Here is a 24,334-nt window from a genome sequence, read left to right as displayed (position 1 = left end):
CTGGACCATTTTGAAGGTCCAAGAAGGCCTGAGAAGGAAGGTGCCTGTGCACTTGTCTGGCCTCTGCAGGAATAGAGAGCAAATACCTGGACACCTTCTGTGCAATGAGGGTCCCCACCCTTCCATCTTGTATTCTGTTCCTGTGTCATTGCTATTACCAGCCTCCCAGGATGGGAAACCTACAGAACTACCAGGAGGTAGAGCTTTGCCTCCACTCTGCCACCACCTAGTCCAGCCCTATCGTGCTCCCTCTGTGGGCCAGGCACCTCTCTTCCCCCACCTCAGCCCCACTCTGGCCCTCTCCTCCCTCCAGAACAAGTGACACAGCTGATTCATGCCTCGAGGAAGGCCATTTATTTCCAAGATATAGACTATACTTTTAAGACAGGACTTTTCAGAAGCAGGAAATCTTAGTTGTCGCCTAGAGAGGTGTGTCAAGGACACAGTGAAAGGAGACATGCGGACCGTGGGGCTGGAGGCTTACCCAACAGTTACAACACTTCTTTAAATGAGCAAAACATCTTTAAAAATCCTTATAAATTCTTTATAATATGTTACACATTTAGAGACAATATTTACAATAAAAGGAAGGGGGAGGGAGGAGAGAGAAATCTACAGCAAATCTTTGCATAAACCAAGAGGACAGCTAGACACGCGGTAGGGTTCACAGCCCCTGTGGGCTTGGGCTTCCCTGGAATGAGTGAGGGCTCGTGTGGGAGGCCTGGTGACGGGAGGTCTATTTACAATGTTGGGAGGAGAGGGGGCTGGGTCCCGCCCATCCGGAAGGAAGAGACAGAGCTCAGACCTCATAAATCAGTGTATGTTTCTACCACCGCTTCTAAAGGGCAGAAGGTGGGGTCTGTGTGCCTGAGTTGTGGAAGAAGCAGGCACAGCTGGAAGAACAGAGAGGGGCAAGGGAGGTATAGCAGGGGGAACCCTGGATCTTCCCCAAACTATCTGGAGAATGGGTAGTTCCACCATGGTCAAAGCGCTTGGGGGGTGATTTAGAGGCTGGCAAAAGTTTGGTGGGGGAGTGAGCCTGGTGAGTGTCTGTCTTGCCCCTGTGGAGTGGCCCCAACCCCTTTCTCTGGCTCTGACAAGCAGCAGGGGGGAAGGATCCCTGTGTGCACCAAAGACAGGGAACCTTAATGGGGGTGGGAATGGGGAGACAAGGCAGCAGGGGTGGCAGATGTTGCTATTGGAAACACCTTTGGACAGTGACTACACACCCTCGCACACACAACCCCTCTCCCATGGACACCACTGCCCTACACCTCTCCCCAGACATACATACACAACATACCCCCCCACCCCCGGCCCCCAGCTAGGAGCTAGGAGCTAATGGGTGTGGGCAGAGCAAAGAAGGAAGAGCCAGCATCACCCAGTGTCTTTCCTTTTGTCTTTAGTCTGAGACTTGGGAGTTCCCTATCTACACCCCATGACTGAGAAGGGTCCCTAAGTGCGGACGCAGTAAGGCCCAGAAGGGCACACTGTCATTTATCCAGGGGACACAAACCCCTAGCAGACTATCCCCTCTCCTTACCCCTGGAGCCCCTCCCTGCCATTCACTACCCACCGCCTGTCAATTCCAGCACACAAATTGGAGACACGGTCTCACCCAGGGGCAACAGAAGAGGTGTAAGGCAGAGGACACGCCTGTTTCCCAAGGGGTGCGAAGTGGGGGCGGCGCAGGGAAGGGAGGGAGCTGGTTACAGACACTGATGGAGGCGGGAGGCGGCCGAGCGGCGCGGAGGCTGGCTCTGCAGTGCCCCTGGGTCCCCAGGCGTGGGCGGCAACGAGGCCGCTGACGACGGGGCCCGCGCCTTGGTGGACTCCAGGCTGCTGAGGCCTGAGTCCTTGTTGTCACTGTGGGCCCGAGGGACCGCGGGCTCTGGGGAGCCCCCTCCGCTCAGTTCCTTCCACTCGTTGAAGTTGAGGTCGGTCAGCGGGCTCTGCACCACCACGGTGTGGCGGCGCCAGCTGCTCCGGCGCCGCCGCGTCTCGGGCGACAGCGGTCGCCGCAGCCGCACAGCCAGCATGTCGTCGGCAGTGCCACGGAGGCGCAGCCGCAAAGCCTCAAGGCGCGAGGGCCGCGCGCCCAGCGCCGCCGCCACCGCCGCCGCCGGTCGCAGCGACTCCTGGCTGCTGGACGAGGCTGAGCCCGCTGGCTCTACGACGCGGGGGCCGCCCCGTCCCGCGCCCGCGCCCTCGCCGTCCGGGCGGCTTCGGGCCAGGCGGCGCCGAGCCAGGGTGTCGCAGGGCATCAAGTGGTGCGAGCTGAAGGAGGGCCGCCGCGCCAGGTGCCCCCCGGGCGCCGCGCCACCCTCAGTGTCCGTCTCCACGTGGCTCAGCTCGCTGCGCTCGTCGTCGGCCTCGTCCCCTGCGCCGGCCCGCCGCCCCCCGGCGCCCGAGCACACACTGCGGTCCATGGTGGACAGCGTGGAGTAGCCCGACACGATGGAGCGCGTGTCCGCGGCCGGCCGCTCCTCCTGCGCCGCCGGGGGGCTGAGGCGCCCTGGGGCCTCGGGGGCGGCAGCGCCCGGCAGCCGCTCCTCGGGCTGGTCCTGGGTCCCCGGCGCCCCCACCCCGGGCTTGTGCACCTCCTGCTCCGAGTCGTCGTCTGTGCTGCTGCCCAGCCCCCGCGCCTCCCGCCGCTTCTTCCGCTTGCGGTTGACAGCCGAGATGAAGGAGATCGCCAGCATCTCCCGGGCATACGGCTCCTTCTTGGGGGCCCATGAACCCTGGGTGGGCGACAGGTCAGTATGCAGGAGACGCCCAGACTTGCGCCAGCATGGCCCTCTCTTCCAGCCCCAGGCCAGAGGGCCTCAGCTCCCTTCACGTTCCCACCTGGACACCCCTCCCCCACCCCGCATACTATGGGACCCAATCTCAACAGGTCCAGCCCAGCCCAGCATCCCCACTGGCATCATAAACCGTTCCTCCTGGACCACTGTCCCAGCTGGAGTGTCACTATCCACTCTAGAGACTACCCTTCCGCCCCTCTCCCAGCCCTGAGCTCTCTCCTCCTTATCCCTTTCAGACTTAATCTAGACTCTCAGCTCTTTCCTGTGAGCTGGGGGCTGGTCTAGAAACTCTGCCACCCCTAATTTCATTCCATTCTCCATATCCAGCGCTAGATAAATCCTTGTAGACACAGCTCTGGTAAGTCTCTCAACAGTGAATAGTATTTGTTTGAACCCATTACACATAGACTGTCCTGGGTTATACCTAATCACCAGAGCCTGGCAGGGACCTTTCTCTGACCACAGCTCCTAGGCCCCGCCCTCTCCACTCCCTCCCACCTGGGAAACCTGCCTTTCCACCTACTCAGCGTGTACAGGCCTCTCCAGGCAACCCACCCAATTTCACTTCCCTTTCCCACAGCCATCCCCTCAGCACCCCACCCTGATAATTCCCAACCCTAGATCAATCCAAATGCCAGCTCTGCTGCCAAAAGTGCTAAAAGGCCTGGCACCATCCAATGATTTGGATTGAAGTCACTCCCAAATTGTGATTTCCATACCCCAAATGGGAAACTTCCCGGCTGCTGTTCTCAGGGTTAAGCCGGGTAGTGTGTTTTGGTCCTGGCCTTCCCCAATCCCCCAGCAGAAGCCATGCTGCGATCACTGCCTCCTCCAACCTGGGTTTTAGTCCTCCCTTTCTGGCCTCTCCTCTGCCTTCTGGGGGGTTCTTTGTTCCCCTCTTAAACCTTAAGATGCCATGTGCCCAGGGCTCTGTCTCAGCCCCGTCTTCTCTCTCTGTTCATGTTGCCTGGGAAGTATTCTTCCTCAACATCCTTGCTGCCAAGGCCTCCTGGTCCGACACCAAACTCTATTTGAGCTTAGAACTCTCCTTCCAAATGCAAGTTCATCTTTACCAGGAGTTTCTGCAGGCACCGGGAACTCACCTCTCTAGAACCACAGTATGCTCTCTTCCCTTGCCCCAAACCACCTCCACTCATGTGCCCCACTTTTAGGTGATCTCTGATTCCTCCCTCTCCCCTCCTCTCAATTCTCCTCCTAAAGTGACTCCCAAAGTCATCTCATCCCCATCATCCATTCGGGCCCTCATTCTGCCTTTTCCGGGCCTTTCTGCCCTCTCACCCTCTCCCAATAGGACTCTGCCTCCACCCTGCCTCACCCCAGTCCCTTCTCCTTCGAAGCAATCAATTCTTTAAGGTAAGCAGGACTCCGGTCACCTCTGGACTCTCCAGGACCCCACCCCCACCAGGATGAAGCAAAGACACAGGGCCCTTCACAACTGGGTCCCAGTTTTCCCAGCCTGGTGTCCTCCCTGCCCTGACCCCAACCCCAACACAGCCTTCACTCTGGCCATGCTGACCTACAAACCCTTCCCTCAATATGACTTGCACTTTAACACTGGCAGCCTTTAGTCGCCACCCTGGAACCCCACGCCATTTGCGGATGAGCTCTTACTCCTCCTACCAGGCCCAGCTCAAACATGGCACCACCTTCTGTGCAGCCATCTCCCAGCCCTCTCTGGCTGAACTGGGAAATCCCTTCTCTGTTCCCATAGCCCTTTGAAAATACATCTACACCAGCTCTTCTCATATCAGAATAGCTTTGTTTGCATATTATCTATATCAAACTCTGAGCTCCTTGAGAGCAAGGTCTGTGGTTTATGTGTGTTTGCATCCACGATTCCTGGCACAAGCCTGGGACATAATAGGTGCTCAATAAATTTAAAGTGAATGAACAAATGGGTGAGTGGAGTCCCCTCAACATAGGAAGCCCTGCAGAAGCAGATGCTGGGCTGGAATGAGCTACCCTTGAACCCCTCTTCACAAGCCACCTCCTATTTCATCCACAGTGTAATAAGGAGTGGAGACCACATCCTATGCGCCCTCTCTCACATCAGTTAGTTCTGAGGAAGCTGGAGCATGTCAGGGATTCAGGATTTACAGGCACGTGGTCCTGGGTCATGGCTGCCTATACTACACAACTGTAGAGTGCACCCCTGGAGTTCTGCGACATGGCAGCACCGCTATGAGCAATCTGAGGCACATGGTGGCCTGTGCCACTTTCTTTCCTGGCCATGCTCTCTGAGAGACTTGAGAGGCCACTAGGACTATATGATCACATTACTTTATCCTGATTAGTTATAGAAGCAATGAGATCAGAATAGTCACTGCCAGGGAATGCAGAGGTCAGTAGGTTCACATAAAGGTCAAGTGGTCAGTCCAGGAGAGGCTATGGGAAACTGAGGGGCTAGCAGGTGCAATGGATGGAAGGGACAAAAAGCTAATTTCAGGTCACTATAATGAACATGCTCCCTGCCACAGCAGTCTTGTGATGGAGTGAACTCCCCATCACCAGAGGTGTGCAGACAGAGGCTATATGGAGAGGTTACAGGGGACCTCTGCACCAAACTAGAGCAGCCTTCCTTCTTTTTTTCCAGTGCATTCATCTGACAATAGCTACCTGCTCGATGTCAGGCACAGTGGACTTGCTGGGACCTAGCCAGTGCTTAGAGATCCAGACAGTAATGAGCCCAGTTTGGCCAGTCAACGTTCACCTGATTTCACTGACTACTGTGGACAGAATTGTGCCCTGCCCCTCAAATCCATACACTGAAGCCCCAACCTCCAATATGATAGTATTTGGAGATGGGGCCTTCGGGAGGTAATTAGGTTTAGAAGAGGTCATGAGAGTGGGGCCCTTATGGTGGCATTAGTGCTCTTGTAAGAAGAGATATGATAGAGCTTTCTGGCTTTTCCTGTCTGTCATGAGGACACATGAAGGCAGCCGTCTACAAGCCTGGAAGAGAGCTCTCACCAGAAACACACCGTGCCGACACCTCGATCTTGGATCTAGCCTTCAGAACTGAGAGAAAATAAATTTCTGTTGTTTAAGCCATCCAATCTATGGTATTTTGTATGGCAGCTAAGACACTCTTCCTGGCCATCAAGCTCTAACCTAATAGTTGGGCAGCGTCTGCCTGGGGCAGGCATCATCACCTGACAGGTTTGGTCTTAGAGGGCAGGTTGGAGCAGGCGACCAGCTGGCTGTGAGACCTGGTTCAAAGAGCCAGCTCTGGTTTTATTGATTTTCTCAATTGTTCTTGATATCATTGATTTCTGCTCTTATCTTTATTATTTCCTTCCTTCTGCTTACTTGGGCTCTCCAAAGACTTTAAACAGTAGATATATGGGGCATATCTGTTGTTAACCCAATTTATGGGGATAAACATTAGCCATCATTTACAGACGAGGAAGTTGAGGATCAGAAAGAGGTTAAGTAACTTGCCCAGTGCCCCAAAGCTTCCAGTGGAGCTAGAACTGAAACCCAGGACTCTCTGCTTCTAACCACTGAACACACTGCCTCTCAGCCACCTAACTCCCAAGCCAGATCCTTCCATTATACCAGAAGCCTCACCAAACACAGCCAAAGCAAACGACTTTTCAGTTTATCTTGGACACTCAGCGTTTCCCACCTGCCTTCCCAGTGATCATCAACTTTCCACAGGGTCCAACTGCAAGTCTCCCAATTCTCGTGACCGAAAAACAAAGTGGGCTGGCTTATGTAGGGTTAGGCTTCAGAATTGCCTTGGCACTTACCTTGGACTTGGCTGAAGTACAGGTGGTGGAATCTGTTGGTGAGAACAGAAAGAAAAATGAAAATTGGATCAGGGCAAGAGCAGGCTGAGTCTTGTGAACATAATTCCCTCTCCTCAAAGGCTTCAGAAACCAGGGAGTTCAGAAACCTGAGATCTCCCTGAGCGTGGAGAGTGTGATGGGCCCCTGATGTCATTTCCCATGGGATAGGGATGAGGCAGAAAATGATGTCAGTCACCACTTCCTTTTCTGGCAAGAAGTGACATCAGGCTTCCAGCCACTTGACCCTCATTTGCCCAGGGTTAAGGGCAAGGGGGGGCTTTTCTTTGGGTCCTATTCCTCTCACCACCCTCCTGTCCCTGTTCCTCTGAAGCACTACAGAGAAAATGCCAAATATCAGACGTAGTCCACAAAACCACAACAGTGAGACACAGCAAATCACAGATGCTCTGGAGAAATGGAGACCACACAGTGAGTGCATAGAGAGGTGGGTGCCCTACATCCACCCTTACCCCCACTTCCAGGACATAAGAAGGAAGAGGACCATTTGAATGATCTAGTACAGGGGCAGACATGAAGCGGGCGGGACACAGGAGGTAGAGAGGGCTGGTGACTAAAGCCTTCATAGGTTCCATCTCCAGACCTGAGATCAATCTGCCCGTATGGGGCATGGCCCCAGTTTATAACCGAAGTTATGAAGAAGAGTAAAATCATTATTACCTCAATGGGACGTGGGTCCCACTCCCTTAATATCACTGGGGTGGAGAAGGAACCAGAAATGAGTCTTGGCAGTGTCCTCTCCAGGACTGGGGAGGGAGCAGGCTGATCCAAGGACCTCTGGGGGTCCGACAGGGCAGTGAGCAGTGCGGTTAATCCATACTCTCTGGCAAGCAAGTTAGATGCGTCCTCCCCAGCCCGCCCCGCACACGGTGAGAGGGGCAGATGGGCTCACCACACAGCGACACACATGGGGCAGGCGAGTGGCAGCGGGTGATTAGAAGAGATCCGGTCTCCTCTCTGCTATCCCCACCCCATGTCCTTTGGGTCCCTTCCCCAGCCTGTCTCTTGCAACTAGGGGTGCTGTGGTATGCCTCCATTAGAGACAGGAGCGGTCAAAATACTAAGGACAGGTCACCCACAGGGTGGGAGGCGTTAGTGGCTGGAGCCAAGAAGGCACTGGGCAATCCTGTGTCTCTGGGCTACTCTGCTATGACAGGGCCAGAGGAACAGAACTAGGACTCAAGGGCTGAGTGACCAGGGGCACTGGTTTCAGAAGCAGAAAAAGCCAGTCCTCGAAGGTGATCGAGACAGGAGCGACAGCTTTAGAGAGGCTTCTAAGGCTGGCATCACTAATGTCTGCAGAGGCTGGGTCCCACTACCGCCAAGCCTCCCCTGCCCAGACAACCAGAAGTGGCTGAGCTCAGCACAGAGAGAAGGCCGCAAAGTGGGGGACTGCGGGAGGGCAGCCATACGGCACCCAGACTTCCTGGCAAGGGGGACAGGATCTGGCTCCAGCAAGTGCCTCCTTCCTCCTGAGAAGCGGCTTTCATGTAGGAGGGCACTGGGCTGGGGATTGTTAACCAGCGTGGGGAACTGGCATGTCAGGGTGAGGTCCTCTCAGCCTGGGACACCTCTGCCTGCCCAGCCTTCTTATAATCACCCGCCACTGTTAGTGACCGAGGCTGCAACGCCACACTGTACCCTTTAAATCTCCAACAGGTCCGCTGGAGGAGGGGAAGGAGAGGAGAAGAGAAGGGACAGGATCCAGGGGATGGGAGGAGAGTACAGGGAGAAGAGGGAGAGACAGAGGGGTGCAAGGAGAAAAGGAAGAAAAATTAAAAAGAGTAACATGCCCAGAAGGACACAGTCCATAAGAAATAAAAAGCTCAGGAAAGAAACCAGTGAAGGAGGGCAAACAAAGCTCCTACCCAGCCCTGGGGCGGGGGCAGCTGAGCAGATGAGGAGGTGGGCACACAGGCAAGCTGGACCTCCCCAGAGGGAAGAAGGCCCTGCCACAGCCCCTTCTCAGTGGTGGGGGCAGAGAAGGGCCCGGCTGAGGCAGGAGCAGGGAAGCTGGGAGCCTAGCCAGGCATCAGGGACCCTCAGGAATACAGAGCCCACCCCCACCCCCACCCCTTCCCTGGCTCCTGCACTCACCTGAACCTGGGTCACCAGGGGGCACTGTCCTGCCAATGTTGGGCAGGAGGTACTCGATGTTGGGCACTGACTGAGGCTCCTTGTCATCCACAGGGGTCTGCAAACAGGAGGAGGGTCAGCCAGCATGCCCTCAGATGGCTGGACTGCAGATCCCACAGAACGGGGTGCCCTGAAGACAGGGCCCATGTCTCCTCCATCAGACTGGGGCTCACCAGGGCAGCGACTGTCTCCCTCATCAATCAGGCACTCTTGAGGGCAGGTCTTACATGCCCCCAGATAGACTGTTTTGTAACTTTCCCAACACCCTCATTGAACCCTGCAGGCCCAAACTGTTCCCACAGTTCAGGGGAGGAACTGTATCTCCCCCATCAGACAGGACCTTCCTATAACATATCCTTTAGGTGGGGTCTGCCTGTGCTACTGGACTCTATTTCCTTAGGGCAAGGCCTACATCTCCCCCCTTAGAATGAGGGCTCATAAAGGCAAGGATTGAGTCCCCCATCAGATCGGAGGCTCCTGAGGAGAGGGTCTATGTTTCCTTCATCAGACTGTGGATGCCACACGGTCAGGGACCTGTCCCTGCTTGAGTCTTGCTGCTCCCGCCACCTGAGATGAGGACCCACCTCAGACCAGACCCCACCCCATCTGCCCTCTGCATCACTTACTCTCTCCCCCTTGTCCTCAGCGTCACTGAAGAACCAGTCTGACTGCAGAGGAGACAAAAGGAAGTGATCAATCAGCATGGGAAGGGGCTGAAGGAAGACAGGGAGACAGAGGCTCCCAACCTACTCAGTCCAGAGAACCCACTCAGGTGCCAAATGGAACAGGCAAGGAGGAGGCACAAAGAAGCCAAGGGTCCCCCCTCTTCTCAACAAAACCCAGGCTGGCCTGGTTGCTAGAGAGGTCTCAGAGGGAAGTTGATGGATCCTGGAATCCAACTCCACAGACTATGAGAAACTCTTGGGGAGAGAAAAGGTTGGACCCCAGTGTGGGAGGGAAACGCAGCCTGGAGTGAGAGAGGGTCTGAGTAGAGATGGATGACCGCTCAGGGAGAGCTTCTCTCTGCCTGTTTTTCATTAAACACTGTCCAACACACATCACTTTGGCTGGCTCCCTACTGTAAGCTAGAAGCAGCGCCATCTACTGCCAGTTGGGCCCACTGCAGGGAGAAGGCCTGCCAGGGATGCTAGAACTGAGTGTACCCTACACCAGCAGTAGGCTCAACTCTTACAACTGGGGTGGCACTCCCCTCACCCAGAAAAGGAAAGTGCCTGGAAGAAGGTGTTAGGAGATTCCCTGAAGGGCAGGCAGGCAACAAGTTTCTCATAAATGCCAAACAGGATAGAAATTAAAGTAAAAATCCCACTCTTAAATATATTTCGTGAAATTTGAGAATCTTGAAGATATAAAACTCTAAAAGTTTTCTGAAAAACAAAAACAGATTGCTTACAAATGAACAAGTATCAGCTGTAACTAGAATTCTCAGCAGCAAAAGACACAAGAAGACTAGGAAGTAATATTCACAATGTATTGTTGGACTACGAATGCAGGAATTTTGAAACTAGAATTTTATACCCTGCTAAATTCTCATTTAAGTTTGAGTATGAAATAAAGCTATTCTAAGACATCAGCAAGTACTACACAAAGACCCTCTTAACTGAGTACATGAGTAAGTAAAGAAATGAATCCAGGGTGGAGCAACAAACTCTTGAGAAGTAAGGATGGACAGTAGTGTAGAAAAGTCCATTGTTATCAAACCCAGCAAACAAACACACAGACACACACACACACACAGACACACACACACACACTGTATTCATGACAATCTGGAATTCAAATTTAGAGGGAGAAACCAGTGACAGGTAAAAGGACACTAAGGTATTTGGCTTTTAGATGTAGAAGGAAGACATAGACACTGATGAGCTTTAGAAATTGATAGTGAAAACCAAACATAAGTATGGGTTTTATAATTGCATGTTTTTCATACCAGGAAAAAAAAATCAATCCATCAAAGCTAGGCATGGTAGACCAAAAAAAGAGATAAAATAAAAATGTGGTAAACATCAACAAAAAAAGGCATTAAAAAAAAAAAGACATTTAAGATAGCAGAATTAAGTTCTAACAGTACAGAAATTACAATAAAGTTAGTTAAGCTCACCGAAAGTTAAAACACACACAGAATATTATACACATTTAAGGCTAGCCATGTATTTAAAATAAGCATATAGAAGGTGGATTGGAAGGATACATATTAACCTGTTAGAGTGGGTACTTATGGGGTGAGGGCACAGTAGGGTCAGGAATGAACAAGGAGACTTGCAAGGTTGATTATGACCAAGTGCCATGAACCTCAGTTATTATTCATCAAAATCTGGCATATGATTGACTCAAATAAGCAGCACAGAAGAGAAACAAGAAAGAGACATGAGAAGAGTAAGAGAGGACAAGAAAGAAATGCAACATCTGGAGTCAGTCATCTTGGATCCAAGTTCACCTCAGTCAAATTACTTCTCTGAGTCTACTTACTTATCTGTAAAATGGGCATAATATGAGTATCTACTTCAAAAATTGTAGTGAGGATTAAAACGGAATACTGTATGGCTAATACCAAGAAGACAAGAAATAACAGGTGTTGGTGTGGATGTGGAGAAAAGGGAACCCTTGTGCACTGTTGGTGAGAATGTAAATTGGTCCAGCCACTATAAAAAACACTATGGAGGTTCCTCAAAAAATTATTCAGCCATAAGAAATAAGAAAATCTTGCCATTTGTGACTACATAGATGGATCTTGAGCGTATTATGCTAAGTAAAATAAGTCAGACAGAGAAAGACAAATACCATATAATGTCACTTATATGTGGGATCTAAAAAATAAATAAATCTGAGCTCCTACCATGTTTCCCTGAAAATAAGACCTAGCCAGACAATCAGCTCTAATGCATCTTTTGGAGCAAAAATTAACATAAGACCCAGTATTATTATATTGTCTTGTATTATATTATATGTTATATTATATTATATTATATTATATTATATTATATTATATTATATTATATTAAAGACCCGGTCTCATATTACAGTAAAATAAAACCAGGTCTTACATTAATTTTTGCTCCAAAAGATGCATTAGAGCTGACTGTCCGGCTAGGTCTTATTTTCGGGGAAACACGGTAGATACAGAGACCAAATTGGTGGTTGCCAGAGGCAAGGAGGTGGGGGCGGGGTGCGTGTAATGGATAAAGGTGGTCAAAGGTACACCCGGTTACAAAATTAATGTCATGGGGATGTACTGTACATGGGGATATAATATACAATATGGTCACTATAGTTAATAATACTGTATTGTATATTTGAAAGTTGCTGAGAGCAGATTTTAAAAGTTCTCATCACAAGAAAAAAAATGTAACTATGGATGGTGACAGATATTAACTAGACTTACTGTGCTGATCATTTCACAATATATACAAATAGCGAACCATTATGTTGTATACCTGAAGCTAATATAATGTTATATGTCTATTAAATCTCAATTATTAAAAAAATTTAAAAATAATGAAAGATGTAAAACATTTAGTACAACACATTGTTAGTATAGAATAAATGTCAGCTATTATTACTAAAAAGTGAGGTTACCCAGAGACAAGCTGACCAGAGGGGGCACTACGTAGCCAGCCTTTAATTCAGGTGTGAGGGTACCCAAAAATGCTCCAGGAACCCGGAAGTCTAAGGACGCTTCCAGGTGGCCCACGTTTCTCTGGAAGAATTCACACTAGCTTTTTTAGAATTTACCCTGCTTTTGCACATTGTTCCCTCAGCCTAGAATGCTCTTTCTCCCTTCTCTGCCTATCTAATTTCCTCATGGTCTTTTAAGACAGTTCAAGAACTTCCGACTACCGACCCAGCCCGACACCCAGGGCTGGGCTGGGTCCTTCTGTGGGGCTTCCCTGGGCATAGCCCAGAGCATGAAGAAGTCATGTCTTCAGTGGGCAGTGTTCCTTCAGAGCAGGGCCTGAGTTCCATACGTCTCTGTGTTCCCAGTACCTGTGAGGCTCTGGCATGGAATAACGACAATGACGACGACGATAGCTAACTCTTATATAACACTAACTGCTGGGCACCATTTTGTGCTTTACAGATATTAATTCATGTAACCGTCACAATACCACTGCGAAGTAAGTACTATTATTATCTCTACTTTCAGAGGCACAAAGACAGTAAGTAAGTAACTCAGCATATAAGGAGCAGAGCCAGGGGTCAACCTCAGGCAGGCTGGCTTCACAGCCAGTGCCCTCAACTGATACACCAGTGGTTCTCAACAGGGGTGATTCTGAACCCCCTAGGGGGCATCTGGCAATGTCTGGAAACATTTTCAATTGTCACAACTGGACGGATGCTCCTGGCATCTAGCCAGAGATGCTGCTAAACATCCTGTAATACACAGGGCAGCACCCCACAATGAGTGATCTGGCCCTGAAGGTCACTAGTACCAAGGTTGAAAAATGCCACTGTACACATAGTAGGTATCACTATGTCTGCTGAGTGAATAAATGAATGTTGATAAGGTCTTTGTTTGAGTTCCAATTAACTCAGTAAACATAGGTATGAGCTGGTTGGTGACTTGCCAAACCCCTGGTTTTGCTCATCTCTACTCTGCCATCATCTTGCTGTGTGACCCTGGGCAAGTCACTGTTCCTGTTCACACCTCAGTTTGCACCGTCTATATGATGTGAGGACAGGTTTGAGACCTTAAGGCCTTTTCCAGCTCTGCTGCCCAAAGGTTCCACAGATGACAGGAGCCCCAAGCAGGGGAGGCCAAGTGATGGCTTCAGCTGGAACTCCCAGCAGGAGGTCATGTCACCCACTAACTCCTACCATCCACTGACATGTCAGGGGCGCTCAGAGTCAGAGCCACAAGTCTGACCCCTGCCTGGGATTGTCACTACACTGATCCCCGGCTACAGAGCCTCTGGGCTAACAGAACCTGGCAAACCTGGGTAGAGGGTGAGCTTAAGGGGTCTGCTGAGGGGGAAACTCATTCCCTCACCCACCATCCAGGGATGATTATGATCAAATGCCAAGGAGGTGAAGAATGGAGGGTAGCCAGCTCCCTTAGTTCCCAGGAGTGAATCCCTGGGTGGGGAAGCCCAGACTGGTATAACCTCAACAGCCATTCATTCATTCAACAAACACTGAGTGTTCACTATGCGCCAGGTACTAAGCTCGGTACGTGTAATACACCTGTAAAGGAGCCCCCTCCCCGACCCTGCCCAGAGGAGAGGCTGCTATTGGCTCAGGACTTCCCTCAGGGTTATGGGGGAGAGTAAGGAGACACACTGTGGGCCTCTTTCTCCCTGCTGCTGCTGACAGCCCTGCTGGCCACAGGCCTCAAGCATCCAAGCACTTTTCCAGGAGTGGTGGGGCCAGCCTCTTTCTCTTCCTCACTGCTCCCCCCCCAAGCACACACTCACGGGGCTCCAAGGGGGCTCCTTTTTGATCAGAGAGCTGAACTTTTCCAAGGGAGATAAGCTTCCCCAGACTAAGGCCTCATCAGGATTCCTGACACTGCCCAGTGGCCCTGGCCTGACAGTTCTGGAGTGGGAGTCCAGGCCAGTGGTCCCAACGTTAAGTTGAAAATGGGCCTAGGAGCCCTGACCACACAGTGAATGAAGAAAACAAATAGGCAAGGCCAGTCAGCATAACCAAAAGTGACCCCACTGCCTCATTTCGCTGACCCTGGCCAGCCCTCTTTCTAGGACAGAATCTGCCCTCCCAGTAGGTGGGGAGGAAAGCACGGGCTTTGGTCAGACAGACCCAGGTTAAAATCCTGGGCTGCCATGTATTATCTGTGTGACCTTCAGCAAGTCACTTTGCTTCTCTGAGGCCCAGTTTCCTCACCTATAAAATGAAGGTAACATGATCCCTTCCCTAAAGTGTCTATGAGGTGCAGGAGGCTGAGGCTCCCCTTCCTCTGACCAGCTGCCAATCTTATCTCCCGGCAGGAGGGGATCTGGTTCTGCCCTTTGAGGGCTGGACCACAGCTCATACCAAGATTTGGAAATGGAAAAATTTAAGAGGATTCATAAAGAAATCCCTGAGCATCCCAGCAGGGGTCAGTGCTGCCCTGGGTTTGGCTCTGGAAGACGAAGTTCTCCTGCGCCCTCTGTTGGCCATTCTCGGTTCTCATCCGCTCGTGGACAATAACAAGAATCCCCTGCCTGTCCTCCCTCTGACCCTCACACATATCTTGGAAGCTCCGGGGCCTCCTGATTCTCCTGCTGGGAATGTGACATCCCAGAACAACAGTGATTCTAGGATCCATTCCTGTTTGGCCTTGAAACACAGCCTATAAAGGGGATTCACCATCCCAGCTGCATTTTCTTAAGCTGCCTCATCCTTCCCTGAGAACATCCACACTCAGGCAAACAGGAGCGAGGTGCCCAGGGGGACACGCCCCAGCCAGGGTAGCTGCTTACGTGCTGGATCAGAGTCTCCACAATCTTATAACGGTCGGGCATGTGGGTCACCATGTCTGCCATGTTGTCCTCGGACGTCCTCACCAGCGTTGGCCCGAACACCAGGGCAAGGTTCCGGGGCTCCATCTGGGCAGGGGAGGGAGCAGGCCAGCATCAGTGACACTGTGAGCCTGACTCCAGTGCCCCAGGCCTCCCTTACTCTGGGCCCCTTAGGATGTCCTGATCATACCCTAAGATGTCCCTCACTTATGGGCTAGGCACGGGCTTGCATGGGCATGGAGGTGTCTGGGAAGGAGAGCACAGCCAGATTTCAGCTCCACTCACTCCCAGGCCTCTAGTAGCCATGGGCAGTGCCCACACTATACACCGATACTGTGCTAGTAGTGGGAGATCCCACAGGAGGGACCCGAGGTCCCAAGGGTCTTTTAGGACTGGGAGAAATCCTATAGTCCCCTCACTTTTGCTGCTGCAGAACCAGAAGATATCAGTGGTGTGTTTAGGGAAACGCAGAATAAGAGGGTAGAACTCCATCAGCTGCAGGGGGACTGTGGCTCTGGGTCTCTGGAAGACCTCTGAAACTCAGGAAATGGCTCTGAGGGAGAAGCACTGGCCAGCATGTAGCGCTGGGGTGGGGATAGAATGACCTTGAAGGAGGAGGGCATGTCTAGAGGGCCTTGAGATTTCTGACCCAGAGGAGCTCGGAATACGCTGAGGAGCCCCAGGTACGTGTCCCTCCCCCACACTCCATGCCAGAGCCCCCACCTACCTTGTTTTTCTCTGAGTGGTCAGCAATGGTCTTCAGATGGCTCACTAGGAATTTGAGTGTTTCATAGTAGTGTCCTGGAAGGTCCCGAATCTGGGGGGGAGAGAGAAGGGACATGGAACCAGGCTGTCAGTAGACCCCTCTGTTCACCACGCCCCAAAGCGGCTCCCACTGCCATATCTCAGGGGGCCTGGAATCTACCTCTAGCTACCTCCTTGTACAGATAGAGACACTGAGGCCCAGAGTAGAGAAGGGCTTCCCACTGTTGCAGAGCGAGTCAGTGGCATTGGACTCTGGGCCTCCTGGGACAGTAGTGCTCCCAGCCCAGTCTATATTTTCCCCAACAGCACCTCTCTTTCCTTACCAGCTTCCGCAGTGTCTTCATCCGCTCCCTCGAGTCTTCAATACGATTGGCCTCGATGAAGTCGTTGTATTTATCTAGAACACAGGGAAGACCGTTTAGAGACGTGGGAGGCAGCGCCTTCTCCAACAGTCAAGGTGGGTGGCTTCCAGGCTGAAAGCCCCGGCTGGCTGAGCCGGCCCACGCTGTTCCAGTTTCAGGGAGCTCTGTGGCCTTGTGTGCATGTGATCAAATCCACCACAGTTGCACTCAGGTGTGCACCTGACCTGGGGTCGCCCAGGGGGGTTCATTTGGGAAGAAATAAGACCTGAGTTGCATGTTCATACTGGAAAAGGGGCCCCTGCACCAGTCTCCAGGACAAGGATATCACGTGGTCAGAAGAGAAAGTTACCTAGAAAAAGGGAGGGGCTTTTCAGCCTCCAGACACCCTACCCTACCTATGTCAGGATCCCCCCAACTCCCTTCAGAAGAAGTCCGTGGGGAACTTTTAAAATGGAATGTGGCTAGTTTATTCTAAAATCCATCTGGATGAATAAATGTACAAGGACAGCCAAGAATATTTTTTAGAGGAAGAATGATGGGGGAGAAGAATGATACTGAAACACACTAAAAAGATAGGAAAGCTAAAGCAGCGGAACTGGTAGGGAAAGATGAGTAAGGACGGGGCAGAAAGGAGGGAAACAGGCCATGCAGATCTTTACTATGTGATAAAGGCAGCCCTTCAAATCAGTGTGGAAGGAATGGAGGTGTCAGTAAATGTCCCTGAGACAATTAGCTATCTTGTTGGGGGGGTGGGGAGGATATCCATTTCTAGCTCACATAATACACATAATTGCATTACAGAGCCAAATAGAAAAGTTATTAAAATAATGGAAAAATAAGGAAATAGTTTTATAATCATAAAGCCTCCCTAACCATGAGATACAGAATCTATAAAACATTAACAATTTTGACACTTAAAATAATTGTTTCCAACTTCTCTACTGAAAAGTTAAAAGGCAAACCAGAAGATCAGGACAAATATTTGCAAAAACTAACAAAGGATTAATATCCATAATATACAAAAGCTTGTCTCCTACAAGTCAATATGAAAAAAAGACAGACAATCGAATAGAAAAATGGGCACATAGTCTGAACAGGCAATTACAGAGGAAATAGAAAAGACCAATAAACTAATGAAAAGAGGGTTAATCTTCCCAGTAATGAGGGAAATTAAAATTAAAACAATAAGATGCCATTTCCCCTATCTGAGTAGCAAAAGTTTAAAACATTAATAACATCCAGTGTTGGCGGCGGTGGTGGGAAGCCAAAACTCTCTTATGCTGTTAGTGGGGGTGTGCATAGGCCCTCCTTCTCAGAGTGCCACGTGACATTAGCTGTCAAAAATGTTTATCAGGACTTTGACCTAGCAATTCTACATCTAGGAATCTACCACGAGGACACTGAGCCAGGCGTGCAGGGACATACTCAAGGAAAGTCACTGCAACATGTTTTGTCACAGCAAAAATTTGAAGACAACCTAAATATCCATCAACCAGGAAGTGATTAGAAGAATTACATTCTATTCAGACTATGACATACTATGTAGTTGATTTACCAAAAAATGAGGTAGAGCTCTTTGTACTGACATGACTAAATCTCAGAATCACAAGCCTCCTTCTGTTAAGAACCCACCAGTGGTGTGCTGAGGCCTGCTTACCCTGCTGCCTGACGGCCAACTATGTACATTGCTTCCCAGCTCCACATTGGTGACAGCGTATCAGTGGCTTGAAATCAGTCACGAGGGAAGTATTTACACCATGGAAATTGGAAAATGCTACAGATCAAGGTTTTTTTCCCCCAGAGAGCCAGATATTAAACATTTACCAGCACACCAATGAATGCACCCAACTCCAAACCCTGTGTACGCATGTGTGTCTTTGTCGTATGTGTCAGAGGCTCTGAAAGGAAACACAAAAGATTGCTAATAAGCAGCTCAACAAATGGTCAAGAGCTGGGCTCTGGAGCTGGGTGCCTGGAGCTGAATCCTGGCTCTGACACTTACAGCCTGTGAGACCTTGGGTAAGTCATTTAACCTCCCTGTGCCTCGGTTTCCTCATCTGTAAAGTGGAGATAATAGTACATACCTCCTGGAGTTGTTGAAGAGAGTAGTGCTTGGCACATAGGAAATGCTCAGAGAATGTTAGCATAACCTCGGGAGACAGGGAGTGGGAGAATGACAAAGACCTTTGTGTTTATTCGTATCTATACTACCTGAGTTTTTTACAAGCACATGTTTCTTTTGTATTAAAATAAAAGCTAAAAAGTAAAACTAACAAGCCCAATTTAAAAAGTGGTCAGGGTGCCGCAGAGACAGGTATCCCTCCTCCCATCCTCTATTTCCATCCCTTACTCACCATCGGTGAAAAGAGGCTCAGGTAGCTTCCGGAAGAAAGACTTGAGCAGGCTGCTGATCACATTGAGGTCTTGCCAGCGCTGGGGAGAGGGCAAAGATGTCAGGCCACAGGCAAGCCCAGCCAAGTGCCCAAACCCCCATGCCCCCAGGTCCAGGTGTAGGGCCGGCCAGGCCCAGCCCAGGTGACCATGCCTCCATGCTAGTCCAGCCCTAGAGCCCAGCCCAGCCGAGCCCAGGCCCTCCCTGGGATCCACTCATACCAAGCTCTGCCCACACCAGGAATCTCTGGGCTACGGAGACTCATCGAGGCAGCAGAACAGAGTCCTCAGCGATGTCCTAGCCCCCCTACCATCTGACCCCAGCCTGTCCTTGCTCTATCCAGCCCCGTGAGCTCCAACATGTGCCCATCCACAGAAAGTACCAGGTGCCTTCTTTGGTACGGACACTCTGAGGGACAGAAGTAAGCGAAACCCCCACGTTTCACTTACTACGTCTTACTTCTTACTTCCAATGAGTCTGCCCATTGGACCTTCATCGTGCCTGCTAGTGCCAACTCCTGCTTCCCTGTGCTCCCCATTTCGCAGAGAATCATCCTTGGACCCCCCTGTCCTTATCATTGGCATAGTACACGTTCAGGCACAGTGCCTTCCTGTCTCAGGCCCTTTGCAGTTGCTTATTCCTTCCACCAGAACTCTCCTCACCCTGCCCTCCACATGACCAGCTCCTCACCCTGTCTACACATCACCTCTTCAGAGAGGCCTGTTCTGACTGTCACAGCTAAAGCAGCCGCCATTGCCATTGCTCTGTCATCTGTATCACAGCCCTGACTTTGTTTCTTCCGTGGCACTTATCACAATTTGTCATTATTATATATATTTGTTTTCTAGTTCCTGCCTAGCTCCCTGGCGGAAATGTAAGCTCCGTAAGGGGCAGGGATCCTGTCTGTCTAATTCCCTACTGTGTTCCTATCACCAAGCTAGTTCTGTTAACCTAGCACTTTAAAGATCTAAATCAGGAATTCTGCCCTCCCCCCCTGCCCCAGGGACATTTGGCAACCATTTTGGTTTTCACAACTGGGGGAGGCCAGAGATGTTGCTAAACTTCCTCCAATGCACAACAAAAAATTATTTTGTTCAAAGTGTCAAGGGTGAGAAAACTCTGGTCTAAATGATGGTTGTTGAATACTAGAATGAATTAAGAACAGCCGGGTCATTTCCCTTCTGTCCACCAGGCGGCACCATCACCTTGTACAAAGTCAAGGATAACAACCTTGCCCGGAACTGCTCAGAGTAACTCGTGCCCAGAAAGCAACATAATACCCTCAACAGACAGGCAACTGGACAATACACATGTTCAAAGACACACAGCTCAACAACACACATGCTCGCTACAATGGATCTACAGCTTAAGGCCTGACCATCCCACAACTACTACCCTCCCCGCAGGCTCAACAGGAGTTAGATTCTTAACACACACTTAACTTCCAGCACTGCCCCCTCCCCCCACCACCAACAAATGACACCACTGATGTCTAAGACAAAACCACATACCCAATGCACTCGGCACACCCCCACCCGAGGCCCTCTTCTCCCTCCTCAGGCCTAGATAATGTGCTTTGGTACATACCCACCCCTACCTAGTGCAGTGCCTGCCACCTTCCTCCATCAACTCCTGGCCCTGAGGCCTGGGCTCTTCTCATCTCCCAGCTGTCAAACCCAAGGCCTTGCCCTGTCCTTCCTGACCCCTCCTATGTGCAAGGTCTGCCCCTCGTCCCCATCCTCCCGAGCTCCTCTCCTTCTGCCCACTCACAGGGCACTTCTGATGTCCACGCTCCCTGAATAGCAGCTCCCTCCATCTCATCTCCATGCCCCAGCATGACCCTACACCCACTCTCCACTTTACTCTTGGTCTAATGCCTGATTATGCCATCACCCCATGTGGGTGACTTACCATCATCCCAAATCCAATGGGACCACTACCTGACCCAGCCTCCCTCTCCCGTCCTACGCCCCAGTTTCTGCCAGGGTTAGATACCACCAGCTCCCAGCTCAAACTTTTGGCCCTTCCTGCCCCACCTTCCTCCCTCTTATACAACCAGCTCCGAGAGCTGCTCCCATCTTCCTCATTCCCCTGGGACCACTGAGCCCTCCTGGTCCCTTGGCACTGCCAATATATCGGTAGTTTCTTTCCTAGATGTCCTGCTCTGGGCCTTCCTCAGTCATATCCATTAGCTATAAGATAGAGCACTACTCTTTCTCATTGATGCCTCTCTAGCTGAAGAGCCATCGAAGGCTCTCTATTGTCCATTAGATCAAGGTCAAAGGCAATAGTGGAGTCATGAAAATCTCTCTGTCTCCTGCCCTGGCCTTCACCCTCCCCACTGCCAAGCCCAGGAGGTGGGTCCTTTCTCTGTCCTGACACTCAGCACTTTCTCTGGGGTTTTGGAAAATGCCGTCATGCCGTGCCTAGGCTGCCTTCCTGTCCAGCTGCCACCTCCTATGCATCCCTTGAAGATTCCAACACTCAAGCCTCCCATCTGCTCCAGCCCTTAGCATCCTCCCCTTCCTCACCACACAATCTGGTCCTTGATGAGACACCAGCCTTTTCCCTTGCCCACGATCTCACACATACTTGTCTTCTCTCCCCACTCCCTTTTCCAGGGCAGGAAGACTGTCACGTATCACATGAGGCTTCATGGTATGTGACTCATGGGACTTCACCGCCCAGCTCTGTTGTTTTCTAAAACTTCTTTTTCAGCAGAGCCCCTTTTGTCACATAAAACTGTCCATGAAAATCCAACAGAGAGGGGTTGCTCTAGTTCAAGCAAGGATGGGGGTCGCGACCCGGCCCTGGTCCTCCACAGCACATCTGGGGAAACTTAAGATTCTGGAAAACACAGTCAGAACCACTGGCTCTGCTGAAACCTCTTAAGTGTGGCTGTCATATCCCTTCATGAGCTGGTCTCATCTGACCAGTCTCTTCCCGTGTTGCAGCCCCCAAATTTCTGGCTGCTCCAGAAAACACCATCTACTTCCCTTCTTCTAAGCCAGTGGTCCACAGCCATGGCCCATAGGCCAAAACCACCCAGCAGCTGGTTTTGCATGGCCCTTGAGCTAAGAATGAATTTTACATTTTTAAAGGATTGTGAAAATAAAGAAGGAGGAGGAAGAAGAGGAGAAAGAGAAGGAGGAAGGTATGCAACAGAGACTATATGGTAACCAAAGCCTACAATACTTGCTACCTGGCCTTTTACAGAGAAGGTGTGTTGACTACTGGCAAGCCTTCAGAGTCTACGTCTTTACCCAGGCCGTTCCCACTGCCTGCAATCCCTTACCCGGCTTTTACTGGCTTTTAGTGAACTCTACTCATCCGTAAGGCCCAAAACTGTTGCCCTTGAGACTCTGGCCAGGGATCCCTAAGCCATGACTGCATCTACCAGTTCAGCCTCAGGGGGGTGATGCCCACCCCCAGGGCTGGCCTGCAAAGGGTAGGTCCCATCTTGCCCATCTTGGTGCCCTGGCCCAGTGCCACACACATCGCAGGGTGCAATGAACACAATAGACATGCACGCCCCCTGGGCCCTCCCCACAGCCCCCCAGCTGCACCCACCTCATCCTGCGGGTTGATGTCACTGGGCCCACGGTTGAGCTGCTCCTGCAGGCTGGACACCACTGCATTGTTGCCTGGCACTCGGTAAATGCCCGTGGACTCCAGCCCACGTGCCTCCACAATGCGACAGCACGCAGCCACAATCTGGGGGACGCGCTGGAGACACAGGCAGGGTATGGGTGTTAGAGAGTGTGAGGGCAACCAGTGGGCCAGAGGAGGTGGGGAGGCCAAGATGGGGGCAATACAAGGCCCAGCTGCTGCCAGGAACCCTATGAGGGGACTAAAGGCCCTCACTGCCTCCAGTCTGGGGGTTAGAAATAACCCCCAAGCCTTGCCGTGGTCTGAGAAGGGGCATCAGCCGGGGGTCAGGGATTCTGGGCTCTGCCTCAGCTCTGCTGCTCCCTCCCTGGGCTCCCACAGCTGTGTCTGCATGTAAAGTGGACAGCTGCTTCCGAAGTCCCTTGCACCTCTGACATCCATGCCTTGGCCTCCCAGTTCCCTGCCTGCTATGCAGTGTTGTGGGGACGCACCTGGTTCTCTGTGGCTGGCTGGCACTCCTCCAGCCGGACCCCAAATGCTCTGGGGGCTGCTTTCTTGTTCTTCTTGATGATGTTGATGCCCCAGGGGCTTTTGGGGGCAGCAACACTGTCATCTGGGATGGGGAGCAGAGGGCGCCAGGGTGAGCTGGGCCTGAGGAGGGGCAGCAGCCGAGCAGCCGCACTCACCCGCCACATCCACACGTGTTTGGACAGGTGGGGACTCTGTCAGAGAAGCCACTGGGACGCTGGGGGCAGATGGGAAGTTATATCCCACGTGTGAAGGCTGAGGGATGAGGGTGTTCACCCCAGAGGAGAGCAGCCTCAGAGTAATGTAGGGACTTCTGTGTGGCCTCCAGGGCTGACACAGCAAGGTGACAGCCATGGATTCTGGTACAGCCAAAAGAGCTTTCTAACAGCCAAAAGTGTGTGTAGATGGAAAAGGTTGCCTCCAGAGAGGGCAAGCCTGCTGCCACTGAAGGGACATAGCAGAGACTGGACGACCACCCAGCAGGGCTGTCGTGGAGGGATAGCAGGCTCCAGGCGCTTTAAGGCCTGTGACCCTGAGAGGCCCAGACCTTCACAGGCATCCACACAGGCAGACGTACACACACACACACACACACACACACACACACACACACACACACACACGTGCACATACACTCACAGGCCCTCCCCTCCCATTCAGACCCACAGGCTTGACTCCCACCCTCCACTTGCATGCACGTCACCCCTTAGCAGCCACCTCCTCCTACCTTTGCTTCCTGCAGGCTGGTCCTGAGTCCTGAGGCCACGTGCAGCACTCTGTTTGAGGAACTCAGACTTGAGGCCCCCCAGGCCACGAGAGCCTTTTGGGGAGGAATCAGCTTTAGGCCCAGAGCCATGGCTGTGTAGAAAGAGGGGGAGAAGAGGAGTCTTCATCTGGGTGACCCAGCATGCCACCTGCCCTAGCCTCCCCCACTTTGGACCTCCCCTCCATCCCTGAGGCAAACCCTCCACACCCTTCTGGGACTGGAGGCCTCAAGGCCCCTGCCACCCTCCCAGGCTGCCCTCTAGTCTGGAGGTGAACCAGAAGGACAACTGTTGCCCAGAGTGCCCCCCACTACATGGCCAGGACTGCTCCATGAGGGCTGGGCCTCACCTCACTTTTCGGTAATCATTAAGCTTCTTGCTGATCAGAGCTTGGTTGGCACAGCCGGGGTCCTGGAGGAAAGGGAAGAGAGAGCAGATGCTGTCAGTGCCCACAGCCAGTCCACTCCAGGGCTCATCCCTTGGGCTTGCCTCCCCTCTCCTCCATCTGCCAGCTGGAGGGTATAGACCCTGGAGCGAGAAAGACCAGTGTTCGACTTCCAAGCACCCCACCAGCTGTGTGGCCTTGGGTAATCCACTTAACCTCTCTCAGCCTCAGTCTCCTCAGCAGTAACAGGGGCATAACATGGCAACCTCAGGGTTGGGGTGCAGAA

The 24,334-nt window shown here is 51.7% G+C and overlaps 1 protein-coding gene across 8 annotated transcripts in view; it reads right to left on the bottom strand.

The window, feature by feature from the left end:
- Positions 1-331: 331 nt before the first annotated feature.
- Positions 332-24,334, bottom strand: part of ARHGAP23 (Rho GTPase activating protein 23) — a 74,807-nt gene continuing 50,804 nt past the window's right edge. For all 8 annotated transcript variants that reach the window (XM_074319821.2, XM_074319824.2, XM_019740567.3 and 5 more), the window contains 12 exons: positions 24,013-24,074; positions 23,627-23,757; positions 22,863-22,984; positions 22,333-22,488; positions 18,725-18,803; positions 16,332-16,405; positions 15,971-16,060; positions 15,205-15,330; positions 9,397-9,438; positions 8,732-8,828; positions 6,578-6,609; positions 332-2,741 (listed from right to left, as the gene is read on the bottom strand). In XM_074319821.2, coding sequence (XP_074175922.2) covers positions 1,710-2,741; positions 6,578-6,609; positions 8,732-8,828; positions 9,397-9,438; positions 15,205-15,330; positions 15,971-16,060; positions 16,332-16,405; positions 18,725-18,803; positions 22,333-22,488; positions 22,863-22,984; positions 23,627-23,757; positions 24,013-24,074 — 2,043 coding nt within the window. In that variant the 3' untranslated portion in view covers positions 332-1,709. The remainder of the gene's footprint in view (positions 2,742-6,577; positions 6,610-8,731; positions 8,829-9,396; positions 9,439-15,204; positions 15,331-15,970; positions 16,061-16,331; positions 16,406-18,724; positions 18,804-22,332; positions 22,489-22,862; positions 22,985-23,626; positions 23,758-24,012; positions 24,075-24,334) is intronic.

This window comes from Rhinolophus sinicus, chromosome 12, assembly GCF_057876585.1.
Source record: "Rhinolophus sinicus isolate RSI-liver-muscle chromosome 12, RSI-T2T, whole genome shotgun sequence".
Taxonomy (NCBI): Eukaryota; Metazoa; Chordata; class Mammalia; order Chiroptera; family Rhinolophidae; genus Rhinolophus; species Rhinolophus sinicus.
Note: the sequence above shows the minus strand (reverse complement) of the source record. Positions and strands in the feature narration are given on the sequence as shown.